The sequence below is a fragment of the Canis lupus genome, chromosome 3, assembly GCF_048164855.1.
Source record: "Canis lupus baileyi chromosome 3, mCanLup2.hap1, whole genome shotgun sequence".
Classification (NCBI taxonomy): Eukaryota; Metazoa; Chordata; class Mammalia; order Carnivora; family Canidae; genus Canis; species Canis lupus.
The window spans coordinates 20,756,761-20,778,343 of record NC_132840.1 but is presented as its reverse complement, the minus strand read 5'-3'; the positions used below and the strand labels follow the sequence as shown (position 1 = coordinate 20,778,343).

Here is a 21,583-nt window from a genome sequence, read left to right as displayed (position 1 = left end):
CCTGGGATGTGTACCGCCTACATTCACGTCCTCGGAAGCCTTTCACTCAGTGGAAGATTTTGCTCCCCTGGGGGCAAAACAGCCCCTCAGAATATCACAGGACACCAGGATTTGATCTAGATTTCTAATCACACATGTAGAGTGGATCTTTTCTCAGGATACTTGGTGCAAGGAAGCACAGGACTCACACAGATAGTAAATAATCCAATAACACTTTGACTCACGTGGATGCTAAAATGTCTGTAATGCTCAGTTACACAGCTTATGCCACAGAACCGGGGGAGGTCAGTCGTGTCCTGCTTTGAGAACAGGAACACGGCTGTCGCACACTTGCAGAGGCACCAGTGGAGGGGCAGCGGAGGCCCCGAGCACTCTCAGGAAGGAAGGGGAGCCCAGTCAAGGGGGTGACCTGAGCCCATGGAGGGCCCTAGCCACCAACTGTCCCCATTAGTGTGGGGGCGGAAGGGCCACTTGAGGGTTCAGTCCAAGCCAAATTCAATGTCCTCTCGGTCTCCTTCCGCCTCACGCTCCACAAGCTCGGGCTCAGACAGTGCCTCATTCTCTTTGGTGATGTTTTCTAAGGAGTTAGGAAAGAAGGTCGTGTGCATGGGAACTGTGGGCAGCCCCTCGTGTGTTCCTGCCTGCAGGCCTCGGGTCAGCCCAGCGTCGGGTGAGAACAGGAATGGCCTGAGCTCAGCGGAGGCCCAGCAACAGTTGCTGAACTAGCCACCCTACCCCGCCCCATTGGCTCGTTCCAGTGAACACAACCCCGCTTTCCCCGCTTCCCCAACACGGGCCTCTCCTTGGCCATGTGCATGGGCCCCGAGTGCCAGGCCAGGCTGACCAGTCAACGTGTGATTTGTCCTGCCCAGCCAGGTGTACTCTAGCTGGCCACCCCCTGCCTGGTGAGCCTCCCCTCCCTGCCAGCACCACCCCTCTCAGCATTCACCAGATCCTCTACCCTCAGGCCAGCAGTCACTCATTTTTCCCACACTCCCAGTCCTCACGTCACCAGAGCCCGCCTGCCCTCAGAAGCCTGAGTCTGGAGAGGCTGGGGGTGAATACAGGTTTCCAGGACATCTCCATGGCCTGTTGAGAGCGGCCTCTCCAACCCATCAGCTGCCCTCTGCTTGGGGTTGGGTTATTGGCAATTCCTTTCCCCCCATCCGAGCTTGGGCCTCTGTGGTCTTGAAAGTAGGGTGGTCTTACCTGGGGAAGAGGCTGGAAGCAGGTCACCGTCCCCGTCCTCACTGGAAGGGGGTGGTAGGGGTGGTGTGGTATCCCTTTGGCAGGTTGGCGACCTTGGTGACTGGTCTGAAGCTTCCTCGCCGTGGAGCTCCTGGATCAGCGGGCGTGGGGACTTGGTGTCTCTACTTGGGGTTTCCGAGTTCCTCTTAGCTGCTTTAAATATGTCCGTAAAGGGTGTCTCAGCCTTCCTGGAGGTGTCCCTGGGGATTGCGAATATGTTTGAAAGCGCATCTGGGGTGTCTTCCAGGACTGGGAGTGAGGAGTAATCCAGTTCGGGTTCACTGTCATCACTCAAGCTCGAGATGGCTGTCACCTTTGGAAAGCACATCTGTTAAGATAAAAACGTGTGTGACCCTTTCTGCTTTCCCGATAGTCACCTATAAAATGCCCAGTGCTGATTCTGCCTTTTTTTTTTTAATCATAAAATACTCTGTTTCCACGTATAAGACAGGCCTGAGGGAGCCTAACACTCTGCCCTTGGGAAGAGAGGCCTCAGCACCGATGCCCTTGGCCAGCTGTTCCCGAGCCCCGAGGTGGTGGCGAGGTGTGCAGCGGGGCTCCGCTCCAGCCCTCCGCCAGGCGTCCAGCCACACTCCCCCCACCAGTGCTGTGCCTGCTACACCAACACCACCCCCCAGGGCTCCGAATCGGCTGGCAGATGCTCCTCCGGGACCTAGCTCACTTGGAGATGAGGGGAGCTGTGGGGTGGGGTGTGTGTGTGTGTGTGTGTGTGTGTGTGTGTGTGTGTGCGCGCGTGCGCGCGTTTCCTAGCTCACAATGTGCTCCTGCACAGAGACGGTGCCTTACGCTGTCCTCTCCCTCGGGCCCCAGTCTGGCACCCAGGCCCCAGCAATGCCGGTCCATGTGGGAGAGCCCCCATCCTGCCTCCTGTACTCCTCCTTCCCTTCCCCATCTGTGTGTCACTACAGGACAGACATCCTGAAAGTGCACACCAACTACCTCTGAAGGACAGAATTGTCCTCAGGGAATTATCTGCTAGGAGCAGTGAAGGTCAGTGACAAAACGTGTGTCCAGGAAGACACACGGGAATCATCATAAGACCTGATGGAAGTGAGGGGCTGCACTTGCTCTGGAGAGGGGGCTCGGGGCCCAGGTGCATTAGGGAGGGAGCCGTGCTTTGTGGGTCACAGGGCCCAAGTGACCGTGACATCAGGCTGACAGTAGGAAAGCAGGGCTGATGACCTTATCTTGGCCGTCCAGAGCCTCGCCCACATCAGCGTCCTCCAAGTCCGGCAGGTCCTGGAAGAGCAAGCAAGTCCGTGAGCCTGGGTCCCGTGCAAGCAAAGCGTGCAGAGAAATAAGGACTGCAAGCACTCTGGGCAACCGTATGCACGCTGCCATCTGAGGATCCTGACCTCAGCAGCGAAAGGGGTTCCCAGGAATACCTATTCCTCATTCCACTTTGCTTTGTCATCAGAGACGGGGCCAGATCACCTGGGAGAGATGTGGGGCCCAAACCACGTGCACTGCCAATGTCCAGATTCATCCTGGGACTCAAAGTGCTATAAAATGAGTGTGGTTTGGGCCTCCCTGCAACTAGGGGGCTTTTGTGTTGTGGGTTTGTTGTCTCTTCCTCTAGAGCCACCAGCCCAGCACGTGAGCCAGGCAGCGATGGATGTGGTTGGATGTGTGACCTTGAGCCAGACTGCCAAGCTTGGTATTCCTGCTCTGTCCCTGCTTGGCTGTGGAGCCCTGGGCAAATTGCTTAACCTCTGTTTCTCAATCTCCTCGTCTGTGAAATGGGGATGAGAATGGTACCTACTGGCAGGGTCAGTCAACCAATATATGGTATCTTTAGAACAGTGCCAGGCACAATTAGAACCGTGAGTATTGGGGCACCTGGGTGACTCAGTCGGTGAAGCGTCTGCCTTCGGCTCAGATCATCACCCCAGGGTCCTGGGATCAAGTCCCATGTGGGGCTCCCTGCTCAGCGGGGAGTCTGTTTCTCCCTCTCCCTTTGCCCCTCCCCTTGCTCATGCTCGCTCTCTCACTTTCTCTCTCTCTCAAATAAATCTTAAAAAAAAATAAGCATTAGCTCTTAGCCATCCTATATACAGCTGGTTCTCTCTCCCCAGCTCTGTTTTTTACTCTACATAGGCTCTGAAAACTAGAAGCCTGCTCTGAACACTGACTGCTCCGTGTAAGTCCTGCTGAGCCACAGGAAATGGAGGAGGCTGCCTGGGAAGCCGGCAGGAGCTCACTCGTGCCCCGGGAAGCTGGCCATCCCACCCAGTGACCCAAGTGAGCACCGGCAGCCTGCAGGCCGTGAGGCTGAAGTGGGGAGAAATGCCTCCGCAATCTTGGTCCCCACTCCCAGCACGCTTCCCTGGCCAGGTGGGAAATGTGTGAACCCCATGGTACCCACCCCCATGGGCCAGGGCATTTATTGTGTCACCAACGTGGGCAAAGCCAGGACAGGGATTCTCGAGGCCACATGCCCACCATCAAGAAGCAACAAGCCTGGATGTGGCACATGCTGCTCACTGGATGGCGTCAGCAGAGGACTGGAGGCTCCAGTGAAAAATGCCACATTCTCAAGGATTCTGTATTAGGCTCGCCAGAGAACTGCTCTGCAGTGTCACTTTGGAGAAAACAAATCGAGAGTTCTGTCAAGGGAGATGGGGAACCGTCTGGCCTGGCACCTCTCAATCTTGAACACACACACGTATGAACACCTGGGGAGACCATGTTAACAGGCAGGTCTGGCCCGAGCATCCGGAATGAATTCTGAGCAGCTTGTGGATGGCAAGCCCGTTGGCCACAGAGCACACGTTGGTTCGTGAGGATTTGGAGGGTCTCCGTGTGATCCGATACCAACCATAAAGCAGACCCTTCTCTCCAGGGGCAGCTGTTTACTTACATCGATGAAGAGCTTCTCCTTCACCTCCAAATCTTCATCTCCAGCCACAGTCTCAGGGCTCGCGGTGTTGGGGGCCACAGTGTCGGGGGCCGGTTCTAAGAATGACACAGAGTTAGTCACCTCGGGGCTGGTTGTATGCTCGGTGCACAGGCTGACAAGCCCGAGGGCAGAGGGAGGCCAGCCCCAGAGACCGAAGCTGCGAGAATCACCAGATTAGGACCGGGTTCTGTCTAAAGAGAAAGGAGAAGGAGACGAGAGAGCCACCCTCTGGCTGGAACTGGGCAGTGACTCAGACAAGGTGAAAGTACTAGCCGGGTGGCAGTTGGCCGGGGTGGCTGGCAGGGGATAAAGGCCTTTGGGAGGTGGATGGGAGGCAGGCTGGAGGTTCCAGGGTGACGGCCCTGCCCAAGACGGGCAGAGTCCACCACCCGTGGGGCCTGCCCATCCCTGGTGGCAGCGCCAGCATCCAGGAGGCTCACTAAGTAACACAGGGCTGCCTGGGAATGTGAAGCTGGGACGGGTCCCTCCTCCTACTCCAGTCTCCCACTCCTGGACGTCCCCAGGCCCTATCCTTGGGTCCTGTTCTCTGCTTGCTCTTCAGCCTCATGGCTTCCATCATGAGAGATCCAAGGCTCAACCTTCCTAGCCACACACAGGTCCACTGTGTCCAGTTTGGCTCAGAGAACCCCAGTGGGCCTGATGTCCCATGAAACAAGAAGGTGGGCAGAGGGCTTCTGTGGTCGCTGTTGTGGTTGGCTTTCCCTCGCTGGGTCCAGTGGTCACAGTCTCCACATCATCGTCCCTGTGGCTTCTGCAATTCAGTGCTGGTGATAACTACCATGGTCTGCTTCCCTTCCGGCCAGCCACCAGAAGCTTCTCAAGGCAGCAGCTGGGTCCCTTTGTTGCCTAAAAACAATCTGCCTAGGCTTTGTTTTGGGAAAAGGTAAGGCAGGGAAGAGATGAACAATTATTGGGAGTGTAGCTTACGTACCTCGTTCAATCCATGGCAGAGAGACTGTTTTCATTTCACAGTGGCTGAAACAGGCTCCCAGAGGTTTTGGGGTTTGCCTGCAGTCACTCAGCTGATTGAGGGGTTGGATGTGGCTTTGACCTCAGGATATCTATCTAGAAACTTCCCTGCCCCACCTGTACACAGTTTTAGTGAAACACTTGTGTTGTCCTCAGACCGTGCTGGGGACCACCAGGAAGCAGCTGAAGCCCTTCTGGGGAGGGTGGAAGGAGAGGCGGGAGGTGCTGCGATTTCCACGATGGTGCAGGTGCTCCCCCTGCCCTGAGATGCAGACTTCCCATGGGCTTGGGAGGTGACTCGGGCACCCAATCCCGGCCCTGCTCCTCAGGGAGCCAGCACGGACTCCTGATCACAGGAGGTGGTCCAGACTTCGCACGGAGAATGGAGCACAGCTGCTCACGCCGGCCACCTCCTCACTCCTCCCATCCTCCACATATGAGGAAAGACGGTCCAATGCAGGAAAGGGGGATGGAAAGTAGTTGTTTAAAAAGAAAGTTTTTATGTTGAGATTGGCCCTTCTTGTGGCAGAGTCATTTGAATCAAAGTGGAAGGAGGATCTCTTTGCTCTGCCAGCCCAGTTCACCTCTCGGGACGTGGACACCCAGAGGGGTTAGCCCAGGGGGAGCAGAGAGCAGGGACCGGGGCAGTGCTGGCTTTGATCCCTGTGTCCACCATGCACTTGCTCCCCTCCTGGAGCAAGTTACTTCACTGCTCTGAGCCTCTGTTTCCACTTCCGTCAAATGGGGCCACACAAGACCTGGGAAGCCCTGGCCATCTCAGGGGGCAATGCATGTTGGATAACAGAGCTGGCTGTGTCTCGTGCTCCAGACCATGGCCACTGCAGTGAACAAGCTTCTTTTCAAATGTGCCTTCTGTCCATTGAGGAAGGCAAAGGCTGGCATCCCTCAGGGGCCACTCTGCTGCCACACCAGGTGCAGCACCAGAGAGCACTGTTCTCTTTCTGTGGCAGTGGCCGCTCGGGGACAGAACTCTTCCCTCCTGTAGCGCTCGGGGGCAGGGCCTGGAGGGCTTGCACACTTGTCCCTCCTGCTCCTTCTTCCTTTCTGCCCACTGCCTCTCGCTCCCCTGGGATCCCTGGGGAATTCCTGAGTCTCGGCCCTGGCAGAAACAGGGTTTCTGAGTCCCTGGGGGCGGGGGGTCTATCCCCGCCTATATATGCCTCCTGCCTAATGTGCATCTTCATCTCCCACACGCAGCCTGTGAAAGGAGTTGGGTTTTTCACATATCACTGAAGAAAGGCTGTGGCTCTAAGTCCCCATGGATGGATAGTGGGGCACTGTTCGGGGGTGGGGTCAGTTGAGTTCATCACTGAGGATGGTCTGCTCTGTCCAAATCCTTTCACTGGAAAGAGAATTCACCCCTACCTGGCATGCTGGGGTGTGGCCCTTGTCCCTCTGGCTGGTGGTCTCGGCGGTCTGGGCACAGGGTTACTTCTAGGTCTCTCTGACAGTGGGCACCTTCCTGCTGGGCACCTGTGTTCTGGGTCAGACTAGCTGAACTCCCCAAACAGACCCCAGATGCTGCTCAGGGGGACCACGTGCTCCCCGTCTCTCAAGGCCCTGCAGGTAGGGCATGGCCCAGGCCTGGCTCATCTTCACCAATGCTACAGCAATAGGACAGCATCTCAGGGAAGTCCTGGGTTTTTCCACTAGTTAGCAGGACCCAAGGAATGTGGCTGAACCCACCAGGGGGCCCGCTTTGCCTAGACCTGCATCGTCCACCGCAGTAGCCGTAGCTGCACAAGGTTGGCTACTGAGCACTGGAAATGTGACCAGTACTCCTGAGGATCTGAAGTTCTTAATTTGTTTTGATTTTTGATTCATTTAAATTCGACACCTGAAGCAGTATAAAACAGCCTCCCTCCTTTTAGGAGGATTACATCTCCCTTGAACCAGGGAAAAGGTAGCATCCACATTGAGACGTGCTGGGTCAAATGTATACTGGGCTTTGACATTGTGCCAATAAAAGTATCATGTGAAGAATTTTATATTGATTAAAAGGATTATCTTTTAGATAGGCTGGGTTTGGTTAAAATATAATATTAATGTTTCACCCATTTCTTTTTACTCTGTTTACTAGAAAATATACTTCGGCCTCATTGTATTTCCATGGGCAGTGCTGCTCTGGCAAATGAGACACCACTGTGTCCTAATGGCACAGCAATGGGAAACGCCCCACAGGGTGGCTCAGAGGCTGTGGTCCCCCGGGGGGCCTCATGCAGCCCCCAGCTCCTTACCTTTGCAGGTGGCTCTGGGGGCGGCCGGCTTCAGGGCCTCCCCCAGGAGCAGCACCCCCGGCTCCTGGTCTTCAGTCTGCCTGCTGACCTCCACAGGCAGCTCCTCTATAAGACTCAGCTTTTCCGGGCATAGCTCATCCTTGGCCTCGAAGCTTTCCCTGACAAACAGCTCCATTTTCTGCTGCCTCTCCTGCTCCTCATGAGACTTGTCCTTCCCCTGCATGCTGGCATCCACGTTCTGGTTCTCCTCTGGCACTGGCTCCTCCCCTAAACGAGAGATGACCAAAGGTGGGCCGGGAGGACCTGGGGTGGGAGGGCAGTCTGGACATGTCTCGGGGACATGCAGCAAACTGCTGGGAGCGAGCTCGGGGCACCGTTGGGGATGCAGCGATGTCCATCCAAGTGTGCGCTGAGCACTGAAGCCACGGAGCTGTGTCCACGGAGGTGGGGGTGCACTCAACACAATCTAGGTGGACAATACAGCTGTTTTATTATTCCTTAGGCTTTTCCAAAAAGCTCACCTCCCCAGGGAAACTCCAAGGAGCAAGGACCTAGTGCTCTCCCTGTCAGGATCTGTGACAATGTCTGTGAGCCAGTTCCTTGTGTGAGGAAGAACATGTGCCTGCATTTGTGTGCAAAAGCTTATTTATTTATACCCATCCCCACTACGTGGGCAGAGAGAACTTCCTGCGTGCAAATGGTGGATTTAAAGGAGCAAGAGTAGTAATGGAAAACCTTAATAACCATGTGGCTGAGATACGGGATGAAGACACAGACTAAGCCCCCGGTCTAGATGCTGGCAGATTTATTGCTGTCAATGGCACTATGTGGGGTGAGCATGAAATCAGTACAATAGCACAGTGCTTTGATATGAACTCACGATATTCAGAATAATGGCCCCACAAAGGTGTCTGCATCCTAACCCTAGAACCTGTCAGAATGTGACCTCACAGAGTAAAAGGGACTTGGCAGAGGAGATTAAGGACCCTGAGATGGGGCGATGATCCTAGAGTATCTAGGTGGGCTCAGCGTCACCACATAGATCCTAAAGAGAGGGCGGCAGGGGGTCAGAGCAGGAGAGATTTGAAGGTCCTGCAGAGGAAGGTGGAGGAGGGGCCACAGGTCCAGGGATGGCAGCACTGAGGGGATCTCAACAAGCTGGAAAAGATGAAAAAACAGATTCTCCCCAGGAGCTTCCAGAAGGAATGCAGCCTTGGCCACACCTTGATTTTAGCTCCGTGAGACTCACAGACTCACGTTCAACTTCTGACCTATAAAATTGTGTTGTTTTAAAGCCCCTAAATTTATGGTAATTTGTCATGACAGTCATAAAAAACGAATAGATCATTTATTTTGGAAGACTGAGGCTATTTTAACACAACTGCACTTTTATCACTGAAAGTGGCTTGAAACTGCCCATTAATGCCGGGGCTCTTCCTAACCCTTGGCAGGTGGGTGAGGCCACATGCACAGGCATCCGCAGGTGTGTGAAAGCTAAAGGTCAAAGCTAAATCCCAGAGATGAAAGGCCAAGTTCCCCAGCCCAGATCTCTAGTCTACACAGAGCCCTGGGTGCTACTGCTACCCAGAGCGCGTACCTCCCTCCTGGCTGGCTTTCTGCCGCTTTCTCTCTTCTGCCTGCTGCTTGATCATTGCTAGGGCTTCAATGCTGTCCTCAATCTTCTTCCGGTCTCTGCTCTCCCACTTCTCTCTCTCCTCCTTCTCCGCTGCAAGCCCTCCCCTGGCCCAGGCCTCTGCACAAGCTCTGTTGAAGAGGACAAACAAAAAACAGAAATTGGAGAGTTCCTAATTTTCAACAAGGTAAAAGTAATTCAAAATATACTGTCTCACCAAACTCGCTCATTTTCTCCAAATCAAACTGAAGGCACATGGGACGTGTGGCCACAGAATATCGGTTAACATATGCACACTCCCCTCCTTAATGGCTTGCAAAGGCTTCTCAATGCAATGCCAAAAGCACCAGCAATAAAAAGGAAAAATAGAGAAACCAGACTCCATCAAAATTAAAAATGTTTGTAACACAAAGAATACCACAAAGTAAAAAAACACCCCACAGAATGTGGGAAGATATCTGCAAGTCATACACCTACTAGGGGATGAGTATATAGAATAAAGAACTCCTATGACTCATGAATACAAAAACAACACAATTTAAAAGTAGAAGAAAAATTTAAAAGAATGAAATGAGAAGCCATGAATTGGGAGAAAATATTTACAAGAAAGAGAACTGATACATGGCTTATGTTCAAAACAGACAACTATGAGACCTCAAAAAAAAGAAACAACCCACAATTAAAAAAAAAAAAAAGCGGGAAACGATCTAGACACCTCACCAAAGAAGACAGGCAGATGGCAAAGCAGCTCAGTGTCCTCTGACATCAGGGAATTGCGGGTTACAACGAGGAGATGCCACATCACGCCTATTAGGACAATTGATATCCCAAACACTGACACCAGATGCTGGGAAGAAGGTGGAGCCCACTCATCCTGGTGGGAACACAGGCTGGTGCGGCCCCCTAGAGGAGAGCCTGGCAGCTACAGAGCTACGAGTAATCTTCCCTACAAGCTGGCATCGTGCTCCTAAGTATCTGCTCAACAGTTGAAAACCAATGTCCACACAAAACCCAGCACACAAACACTTGTAGCGGCACCTGTCACAAGAGCCCCAGAGTGGAAACAACTGCAAAGTTCACCAATTCCTGGCTGAATAAAACATGGTGTCTCCAAATGGAATATTCTTTTGTGACATTATTTTGGAATGAGTTACTGATCTACACTGCAGTGTGTGTGAACCTTGAAACTATTGTGGAAGTGAAAGAAGCCAATCACACAAGGCCACATATTGTACTATTCCATTGATAGGAAACATCCAGCATAGGGAAAAAAAAAAAAAACATGGAGATGGGGCTGGAAGAGAGAGGGGATGAGGAATATCAGCTAATGAGTAAGGGTTAGTCTTTTGGGGCAATACAAATATTTTAGAATTGACGTGGTGGTGGCTGTACAACTCTGTGAATATACCAGAAACCATCGAGTTGTACACTTTAAGTGGGCAAACTGTTCTAGTGGCTGGGGATACAGCAGGTTACAAGAGATGACAATACTTGCTCTATTAGAGCTGCCTTTTAATGGGGAAAGATGGATACTCAAAAGGAAACAAGTATGTCAAAGGCTGATGTGTCCAAAGAAAAGAGAGCCGGTTAGAGAGACACCAGGTGGAAAAGGTGCTCGTGAGATGGAGAGCTGCCTGAGGGGACAGGTGATCAGACACCTGCAAACACCTGTGAGGAACCTCCTTGGCAGGGAGAACAGCAAGTGGCTGATATGGGGCAGCAAGGGGATGGGAGGAACTAGGGCTCAAACCCCAGTGAGTCCGACCCCTGAACCAGAGTGGCAATATGCAAAGAGGCTGGCTCCTATCCCTGCTCCCACTTTCCTGTGGCTCAGCACCACCCATGGTTGAGGCTCAGAATCCTTAGCTGCTGCTCCCATGGGTTTACTCCTTCTGAGCCCAGCACTTCTCAAATCCCACCTGTGGTCATATTGTCCCCACCTTCCTGATGAGGAATGTGAAGCTGGGGGAGCCCACCCAAGGGAACAGACCTCAGGGCTGCAGGCCTGTGTTTCAAAGTCACTGCCTAGGCTCTGCTCTGTGGCCCCTGTGGCCCCTGGGTGCCGTGGAGCTGGGTACGCCTTCCCCCGACTTCCCAGGAGCAGGTGGTCTTGTTTTCTTCACCTGGAGGCTCTCACTTCTACTTGAAATATTTGTTAGTTTGATTTAACTTTGTGAATTCAAAAACATACTACCAGCTACACTGCTTCTTAAATGCTGTGTACCAAAAAAAAAAAAAAATGCTGTGTACCTTAAAGTTTAGATTGCATTTCACTTCAAGCAGCCCATGGTACAGAGATTTTATTCTAAGTGAGAATCAATGGTGACTTAAATTAAAAACATAGATACAAGAGTCGTGACCATACACATGGCAGTCCCAGGTTCAATATTCTTAATATAAAAAAGACCTCCTATGAAAAAAAGAAAAAAGAAAAAAAAGACCTCCTATGAACCAATAACAAAAGGACCTCCAAAAGGAAACTGGGAGGAGGTTATAAATGGGGTGCTCACAGAGCAAGAGATCCACCTGCCTGACAAACACATAAGAGTGCCCAACCTCATCAGTTACCCCACAGTAAGATGAGATACAGTCCTCACTCATTGAGTCGCCTGATGAAGATTTCATTTATATGGCTATGTCTGATGAAGTCATGAATCATCACAAATTTTCTAGAAAATGATTAGGAAATATTTGCAAGCACCTCTACAAAGTCTCAAACTGCAGTCTTTAACCCAATAATACAACTACTCAAATTCCACCCTAACAAAATCAGCAATGAGGTCAGAGACTTATGTGTAAGGATAGTTATAAGAGGATTATGAAAAAAAAATCAATGAGTAAGTGCTCAAGAATAGGTAATTTCTTATTATAAACAATTATGTAGCCATTAAACTTGTTTCCTAAGAATATTGCAAATGCTCGCAATTTAGCAATGTGTACAAGTTTATTATTAAGCGTGTTCAACCATTACGTACTAACATGCGACCCAAAGGCTTCTCTCCTCCTTACCTGTCCTTTGGGAAAACTGGCCTGTCATCCAGGTATGTTAAGTGTTTCAGCCGAACGGTGACAGTCTTTCGATAATTAGTGATGTGCCTGATAACGGGGTTTCCCATCAAATTCAGTACGCGCTGGAAGCATACAGGCAGAGCCAGACTGATTACTAACAAACATGGGTATGATTCAAGTAGTCTACACGTGCTGTGCTCTGACAGTACATAAATAAGACGCCTGTGCCCCCCACCACCCCCAGATGACTTTATCAGGGAAGCTAGAAGGTTTTCCTTGCTTTTTGGCCATCATAACTGTCCTAGTAATGGAGCAGCCCATTCTTGTACTTCAACCACAGACCTGAAATCTCACTGTCCTTCCAGAACAACCTTGGAAAACACGTCTGGAGGCCTGTCCAACTCAGTGAGGACGTTATTTTGCTCACCCAAGCTCTTTGGCTGACATTAGCTTCAGTCTAATTGGCTGTTTTCTCACCTTCCCAGCCAGGACTCATTTTAAGAAAGCATACACAGCAGCCAGGCAGATGGGAAGCTCGGATAGGGAAAGGATGGAATGTGCCAGCTCGCCAGGCTCACGCATCTGCTGGATGTCACGTGGCATCCCCTGTCTTTAAACCCTGTCTCCTCCTTTCCTGCTCGTGACACTTAGAGAAGTGGGCAGCTAAAGCAACATGCAGCAGAAGATCCACTTAAAACTAGTTTGCCTGAACTCATGAGTTTTTTTTTTAAGATTTTATTTATTTATTAATGAGACACACACAGAAAGAGAAAGAGAGAGAGAGAGAGAGAGAGAGACACAGACAGACAGAGACACAGGCAGCGGGAGAAGCAGGCTCCATGCAGGGAGCCCGACGTGGGACTCGATCCCAGGACTCCAGGATCACGACCTGAGCCAAAGGCAAACGCTCAACTGCTGAGCCACCCAGGCGTCCCACTCATGAGTTTTCTTATTGAAAGTGGTCTGTGTTATTGGAAAAAACAAATATACTGCAACCTAGTAAGGTTAACATTCCCCAAACTTCATTCTGGTGGGTATTTACTCTGTGGGGCTGGGGGAATAGGGGTGTGTATGTGTGTGCAATATACACCCCAGAGCAGGCATGAGGGGGCTGCATGGTGGGTGGAGATGTATTTATTTTTAAAGATTTTATGTGGGTGGAGAATTTAATAGCAGACACGAAACAGGGTGCCTAGGTGGCTCAGTTGATTAAGTACCCAACTCAGGGTAATGGGATCGAGCCCCACATTGGGCTCCATGCTCAGTAGGCAGTCTGCTTGAGATTCCCTCTCTCCCCTTCCCCTTGCTTGCTCACTCTCTTTCTCTCTCTCTCTCACACATACACATACATACATACATAAAAATTTTTAAAAACCAATCACAAAACAATTGTAAAGCAGACTGCTTTTGTCATGGACTGAACTGTGTTCCCCATCCCCAAATTCATATGTTCAATTTCTAACCCAGCACCCCAGAATGTGGCTGTATTTGGAGAGAGGGCCTTTAAAGAGGTGATTCAGATTACAGGCCCTGGTCCCACCCGACTGCTGTCCTTAGAAGAGGGGATTGGAACACTGACATGTAGAGGAGACGATGCGAGGACACCGGACACAGGGAGAAGCCCCCTCACCTACCCCTGGCACCACAATTCTGGACTATTCCTACCCTCTTGGAATCATGAGAAGATAAATTTCTGCTGTTTAAGCCACCCAGTGTGTGATAATTTGTTATAGCAGTTAAGCAAAAAGAAAATAAAGTGTTATATGACACAGCTGTATATGATCGCTGTGTGCTGGCAGTTCTAAACGAGTCCTCCCTGACAATCTACTCAGAACACTATTCCTGACCTATGAGTTGCTCACTATTTCTCTTTAAATCATCTCACTTTTTCCTTACATATCCACACCCTAGGCAGTACATGGTGAACTCAGGGTTTTGGGGTGCTATCTTTAATGTTTTACCTAGAGCACAAGACAACATGCACACACAAGAAAGCAAGGAAGCTGTCAAGGGCTACTGGAGTTGAGTCACAAGGACACAGGAAGCAGCTGCCTGGAGGGGTCCCCATAGGCCGGAAGAAGGGACTATCTGAATATCCAAAACTAAAATGACAGCAAGGATGAAATCAGATCAAGTACTATATACATAAACCATGGTTCATAATGACACAAGGGAAGGAAAAACCATTCCTTGTCACTGTTCGTGGTTGCTAGGTACTTGCTCCCTTTCTCTGAAAATCCATGAATAAAAAGAACCAAACCTCCATCCTGGACCCTTCTGTGAGAACTCTATATTAGGGAACCCTTAGGTGATGAGGGAGGTGCTCGTCAGAGAACGCTCCAGCTAATAAATGAGGCAGGGATGGGAGGGCTGGACAATGGCCACTGCGTGGCTCCAGAAGCCATGACTCATGAGGCAGAGTCGGTGTCCACCAGCAGCTGCTATACAACTGGGGACAGAGGGATGAGGGCTTTTTCCTGGCTGTGGCAGGCTGACCACGCGGGTCCCCATCAGGCTGTCTTTGAGTTACAACAGAGGCAACCAGACATGAGAAGGCCCTGTGACACGACGCAGCCACACACCTCCAAGGGAAACCCTGAACCTGGACTGGACAGAGCCTCCGGCTCCATCAGCATTCCACAGGAAATACGGGACCAGCAGAACATGTTACATGACACCCTGGGGACGCAATCAACCAAATCCAGATGTGGCAGTCCTGAAAACGGGACTGGTGTCTTCGGAGATTGATGGGAGGGGACAGCAGAGACTAAGAGTGACCCCCCCCCCGAGGAGATTCACACTGAAGTGTTTGTGGACAAAATGACACATTTTGTCCACAAACAAAAAGCATTCAAAAAGCTTTCAAGTGCTCCAGCTAAAGACATCAAGAGGACAGGCTGGGTAAAGAAGGTCGGAGGAAAGGAGGGGTGGGAGGAGGCAAGGGGGGAAGAGATTCAGTATCTAAAGAAGGCAAGTTTTGGGATCCCTGGGTGGCGCAGCGGTTTGGCGCCTGCCTTTGGCCCAGGGCGTGATCCTGGAGACCCGGGATCGAATCCCACATCGGGCTCCCGGTGCATGGAGCCTGCTTCTCCCTCTGCCTGTGTCTCTGCCTCTCTCTCTCTCACTGTGTGCCTATCATAAAAAAAAAAAAAAAAAAAAAGAAATAAATAAAAAAATAAAAAAGAAAGAAGGCAAGTTTTGTGTGCATGCACATTTTACCAAGTCAGGCATGCTCTCCAGGACACTCAGGATTTCTGGATCACTCAGCTTGTTGTGGGAAAGGTCAAGGACGCAAAGTTTCAAACACTCCTTCAGATGCTGAATGTCTTCCACAGTCTCTAAGTGGTTGTGGGCCATCTGGAGCGTGTTCAGGACTGGCAGACAGGCTGGAAGGTGAGGTCAGCAGAAGTGAGCAACAAAAGTATAAAGTACCTTTAGGACCTCCCCCAAGGGAAAGCGGTGGACCTAGTGGCATAAGGACCCTCGTGGGGCAGCTCACAGAGGTTTTCAATGGTCTTGATGTAATTGTTGCTCAGGTTAAGAGCATCCAGTTTCTGTAGAGATTCTAAGTTCTCGATTTTATGAAGCAGGTTCACTTGCAAGAAGAGGCAGCGCAATTCGGTCTGGGCTTCCAGATTCTCGATTTTCTGTATTCCATTGCACTCCAGCCAGAGACAACGTAGCCCTGTGTACTCTTCCAAGTTCTCGATCCGATTGAAACCTAGTGAGAAGGAAGGGGGGTGCTGGCTAAGCTCCTCCATGCATGCAAGACACAGGGTCACCCTTGTTTTTGACTACCCGTCTACCATCCACATGTCCTTCCCCTAGTGACACCATGGGAGCATTCCTCTGCTGATACTGCCCCGTGGCTCCCCGGGCAGCCAATCAGAGGCACGGCCATTTGCTCTGGGCTGGTCACACTTAGCCAAGCAGGGCCAACTTTGATGGACCCTGGGAGGTTTTGCTGGCTCCACTGGAGAGAATGGGGAATTGCCAGCCCCGTGGGGTGAAGCCTAGCGCTGCAGCAGCTGCCTTCCCTTCTTGGCTGGCAGTGGGTGGAGGCGAGGGATCACCTGCCCCCAGTGAACCAGAGGAGCAGGGCCAACCAAGCGAAGGAAACAGGCATTGCGGTGAAGCCATGCCGTGAGCACAGGGATCCAGCTGAGCCCGAGGCCAGTGCAAACTGTGGGTCCTGTTCTATTTTTCAGTTTTAGGAGCCAAATTTAAGGTAAGGAGAACAAACACTTTGTTTACATTGGTAACTCATTATCAGTTTGTAACTGGGGGTTCATCTGTTATCACCAAAGCCCTTGAAAGTTATTCTGTTGCCTAAAAAAGTTTTGATTAAAGTTATAGTATCCCTGGTGAGCCAGAATGAGCCAGCTAAGCTATTCCCCCGGTTCTGGCCCTCGAAATAGCAGCAGATAGTGAATTCAGTTGCTAGGTTTGTGTGGTCTAGGGGAGCAGGAGCGAATACGGGCACATCTCCGTCTTGGCTCTTCCACCTTCTAACTCTGCACTAAGTCTGACCTGTTGGATCCTCTTCTCCCCACCTCTTCAAATTGGTCCCCTGGGCTCTCCCCTAAGTCATCTTATTCACTGTGACACCTACATGTTGGGTGCCAGATTTTGGAGATGGCAACGTGGAGGTGTGGAGATCAGTTAGGAGTCCTTGCATTTCCTTAAGGGGTGTGTGCTGCTGGCACCCTTCCTGGGTCTCCCTGGCATGGCATGCCTCGCGGTGGCTGCCCCAACCCCCAGATGCCAGGCTGCACGTGCCTCTGCATCGCCAGCAGAGTACAGAAGAGTTCCTACTAAAGGAACACACAGAGAGGGTCTATGAAGTGAGTTGACCACCCGAATTCAGAGGAAGCTGAAGCTGTCCCTCCTCTTCATCACTGCTGGGACTAGTGAGGTCTACGGACCCTCGCTGAGGTTTACATGGGATCCTGCACACTAGGCCTGGGGCCCCTGGGGTGCCACTGTTCATGCTTCTCTGACCTGGGAGGCACTAATCACCCTCCTCTTTCGAGATGTGTCCCACCCAAGCCCAGCATTCACTACTGGATTGCTGGTTTGAGAAATTTTTAAGTCCTTCAGAAAATATAAGTAAAGGATGTCACATGCTTCCCTGGTATCTATATACTCAGTGGCCCCTTTTATCAGCTCCAGTCAGTGAAGACTTGTCAAGGAAATATTATTGCTTTTCTACAGATCTTCACTGAACTCTGAAATTTTTCCTTTCCTTTCCTTTCCTTTCCTTTCCTTTCCTTTCCTTTCCTTTCCTTTCCTTTTTTCTTTCTTCTTTCTTCTTTCTTTCTTTTCTTTCTTTCTTTCTTTCTTTCTTTCTTTCTTCTTTCTTTTCTGATTTTACCCATTTCTTTCTTTCTTTCTTTCTTTCTTTCTTTCTTTCTTTCTTTCTTTCTTTCTTTCTTTCTTCTTTCTTTTCTGATTTTACCCATTTATTCATGAGAGACAGAGAGACAGAGGGAGAAGCAGGCTCCCTGTGGGGAGCCCAATGTGGGACTCCATCCTAGGACCACAGGATCACAACCTGAGTCAAAGGCAGATGCTCAACCACTAAGCCACCCATGTGCCCCCCCCCCTTTTTAAAGATTTTTTTTATTTATTCATGAGAAAGAGAGAGAGAGAGGCAGAGACACAGGCAGAGGGAGAAGCAGGCCCTATGCAGGGAGCCCAACATGGGACTCGATCCCAGGTTTCCAGGATCATGCCCTGGGCTGAAGGCGGTGCTAAACCACTGAGCCACCCAGGCTGCCCCTTCTTTTTTTATTTTAAAGATTTTATTTATTTGAGAGAGAGAGAGAGAGAGAGAGAGAGAGAGAGAGAGAGAACAGCAAGGGCAGTGAGAGGAAGAAGCAGGTTCCCCACTGAGGAGGGAGCCTGACTCACAGCTCCATTCCAGGATCCTAGGAACATGACCTGAGCTGAAGGCAGACGCTTAAATGGCTGAGCCAGCCAGGTACCCCAAAACTCTGAAATTTCTACTCATATATACTTTGAGAACTCCAGAGGATCCCAGCAAGAAATTTTTTTATACCACTAGAGCCTTCTGCCTGACAGCAGACCCCTCTACCAGGTCCTTACCTTTAAAGTGTAAATACAGTGTATCATTCAATGCTGGGGTAATATAAAGCTTGTGTTGCTTGCAGAGTTTTTGCAGGAAACTTTTAGTCATTCTGTTAAGTGAGAAACATGAATAAGAAATTTATTTCAATTTGTCAGCTGTGAAACATTCCAAAAATTCTTTAGCACACCCATTTCTTCTCCAAATTCCAAAATAACCTAAGTGGCTGATAACTTTTCTTTTTTTCTTTCTTTCTTTCTTTCTTTCTTTCTTTCTTTCTTTCTTTCTTTCTTTCTTTCTTTCTTTTCTTTCTGCCTAATAAACTATTTTAAGTTCTTTTTTTGTATACCTTTCAGGGCCTCCTCCAATATCATTACTTTCAGCATTCCTAAAAATTGCAATGTATGTTCTAATAAAAATACTTTTAATAGTGTCATCAAGAACTACTGATGTTTCTCTCTCCAGGCCTGGCATTAAAGTTTAATACACTGTGGTTAGTTGTGCTATAAATGCAGCGCCATTCTGACTCTGGTACTAATTCTTAGACACTGGGCCAACTATTTAATTTCCGTGAGCCTCAATTTCCTTATCTGTTCAAAGGGGTGATTACAGCAGGACACCTGGGTGGCTCAGTGGTTGAGCGTCTGCCTTTGGCTCAGGGTGTGATCCTGGTGTCATGGGATCGAGCCCTGCATTGGGCTCCCTATGGGGGGCTTCTCCCTCTGCCTATGTCTCTGCCTCTCTGTGTCTCTCATGATTACATAAATATAATCTTTAAAAAAAGGGGGGGGGGGTGATTATACCATATACTTTCCTCAGTAAATGTGCTGTAATTGGCAGCAGCATGCTCACATACCTGGGGCTGTGATTTTCCTGGTCATCTCTCTCATTTGCTAAGCAACTGCCCGACCTGCTGTCACCACTCTGTTTCTGCTTGCTTGGGTAAGATGTGTCAGAAGGACTCACACATGTTTCCTTCGGGTCATTAATTTCTATAAAATAAGGGAATAGAGATCAAGAGATGTATAAAATGCCCAATTTCAACTTGATTAGTAAATGTTGGCTTTTAATATGGAACATGAGGGCTCTTTAAATGTATGACGATTTGTAAAGCATTGGTAAAGACTACGGCAAGTTCACTTCTAGGGAGGTCCTCCATGAGAGCTTTTGTACAGGTGCACAAGGATGCATGTACAAAGGTATTCATTACTGCATTACTTTTAATAGCAGAAGACAGTCAACAATGCAAATAACCACCCGTGGTGGCTAGTTACGTAAAACAACGGATTAGTATCTGCCTTGGGGAAGAATGCACTACATCAATCAATACGGATAATTCTCAGAAACAGGTAGGAGAAAATAAAGTTTCATGATAAGCACATATATATACCATTTATATAAGTTAAAAACATACAAACCAATGTTATGAGGTGTTTATGGACAAATAATATATATACATAGAGAGAGAGGAGGGGAGAAAGCATGTGTGGAAGGGAGGGTGGGAGGGAAGAAGGGAGAGACAGAAAGAGAGAGAGAGAGAGACAGATGTGATTGAAAGAATCCACACAAAAATTCTGGACAAGGGAAGGGGAGGAGGGTATAGGAATGAGAATTGGGGGGAGAAGGGCAAAAGGAGCATCAACTTTATTTGAAATGTCTTAATTAAAAAAACTTGAAGTAAAAATGATAAAACTTTAATCATTTTCAATTCTTAGTGATGATACATGGCTATTTGTTACAATGTTCTCCCTTCTAATTATTTTTATTTTATTTTATTTATTCATGATAGTCACACAGAGAGAGAAAGAGAGGCAGAGACACAGGCAGAGGGAGAAGCAGGCTCCATGCACCGGGAGCCCGATGTGGGATTCGATCCCGGGTCTCCAGGATCACGCCCTGGGCCAAAGGCAGGCGCCAAACCGCTGCGCCACCCAGGGATCCCAATGTTCTCCCTTCTTTTTAAAAAGTGCCCCAAAGAAAAACCACAGGAAAAGAAACAAAAGTGTCGAAAACATCTTTGGTAAAAAGAGAAGGAGCACGTTCAAAGGCACTTAATTTTTTTTAAAGGTCAATCAAAATTGGCCAGTTCAAATGCACTTAAATCTTTAAGAGTTGTTGGCTGCTGTGCTCTATGCTCCTGTGGTCTATCGAACCAGACTAACCACTCTGTGTGTGGGACAGAGTCTTACACTCTTCCATTTCCCACTGCATGCAATGTCCAGCCACAGGAGGTGCCAGATAAGTGTTTGGGGGAATAAATACACAAGAGGTGTTCAGCATACATAATAATTGATTATCTGAATAATAAGAGCTAGTGTTGATTAATGGCCCACTGTAGCCCAGAAACCTAATATAATTACCCCTACCTACAGACCAGTACACTGCCCCCCCCCCCTCCGCAAAGAGAGGCTAATCTCTGGGCTGACAGCCATAAAACTGGCAAGTTGCAGAGCTGCAATCTGTACCCAGTGTGAATACCTCCAAAGCCTGTCTGTTTCCAGTGAGCCACACAGCTTCCCTGCAGCTCTTCATACAGGGCTTGCCTGGACGGCTAATGCTCCAGACACGCTTGTTGAGTGAGTTCAAAAAACGAAATACAAATCAAGTAGCTTATGCAGCCATTGAAAGATTTCCCTTGGGGCCCCAAGCAAAGTGAGAGCAGAGGCTGAAAGCTGTCTGAGAAGCTGGTGAGGAGTCACCCACTGACCTCAGAACCACCAGCTCCCCATTCACTCTCTACCATGGGTCAGGCACTGGACTGGACCCTGCTAATTCAGTCAGGACGTCCTGCCCCCCGAGCCTTTGATCTTTGATCTTGCAATAAAGGGGAACATTCCAAATAGGTAATAGGTGGGCGCTGGGGAGGCGGGTGTGCTGGGTAAGGGCTTGCGCTGCGAAGTCCGACTGTCCAGCGGGAGTCTGTGCTGTCAAGGACCTCACGAGGGTAATGTCTCTGGAGCAAGTTCGTAACCTCTCTAAGTCTCAGTTTCTCCAATTGCATGAAACGGGGAGGAGTGCCCATCGCTGGGGGCGGGAGCACCCTTTACAAGGCGTGCGGCGCGCGCGTCATTATTACTAAGGCTCCCGCGGGCCGGCCGGGTCAGGGGTGGTGCCGGCCGCAGCCCCCCGCCCCTCGGCTCCCGGGCAGCGGTGTGCACCTTCCTTGCGGCCCGCCGGGCCTGCGTCCCCGTGGTCGCCCGCCGACTGCTCCACGCCCGGCTCCTGTGCGCGGCCCTGCCCCGCCCGCCCGTCCACCGCGGGCCCCGAGGCCTCGGGGTGCATGCTTATCCGGGAGCCCCGCACACCCTGCTCCGCGGGGTCGCCGAAGCCGCCCGCCGGGTCAGCGACGCGCTGCTTTCCTTCCCCGCCCGCCCGCCGCCCGCGTCGGAGTCGTTGGCCGCCCAACGCTTGCCGGGTCGCCACGGCAACCGCCGCGC

The 21,583-nt window shown here is 50.2% G+C and overlaps 1 protein-coding gene across 3 annotated transcripts; it reads right to left on the bottom strand.

Annotated features, from left to right (window-relative positions):
• Positions 1-220: 220 nt before the first annotated feature.
• Positions 221-21,574, bottom strand: DNAAF1 (dynein axonemal assembly factor 1). 3 transcript variants are annotated; one of them, XM_072819465.1, is made up of 12 exons: positions 21,452-21,574; positions 19,003-19,138; positions 18,167-18,258; positions 15,558-15,779; positions 15,278-15,444; positions 12,059-12,180; positions 9,014-9,180; positions 7,417-7,683; positions 4,130-4,224; positions 2,452-2,508; positions 1,210-1,576; positions 221-577 (listed from the first exon to the last, which is right to left on the bottom strand). In XM_072819465.1, exons 3-12 carry the CDS (start codon positions 18,255-18,257, stop codon positions 480-482), a joined length of 1,653 nt encoding a protein of 550 aa, XP_072675566.1. In that variant the 5' UTR covers position 18,258; positions 19,003-19,138; positions 21,452-21,574; the 3' UTR covers positions 221-479. The 3 variants fall into 3 exon arrangements, with proteins under 3 accessions (XP_072675566.1, XP_072675565.1, XP_072675567.1); XM_072819464.1 differs by lacking the exon at positions 21,452-21,574 and adding an exon at positions 21,305-21,445; XM_072819466.1 differs by lacking the exon at positions 21,452-21,574 and adding an exon at positions 20,625-20,631.
• Positions 21,575-21,583: the final 9 nt, after the last annotated feature.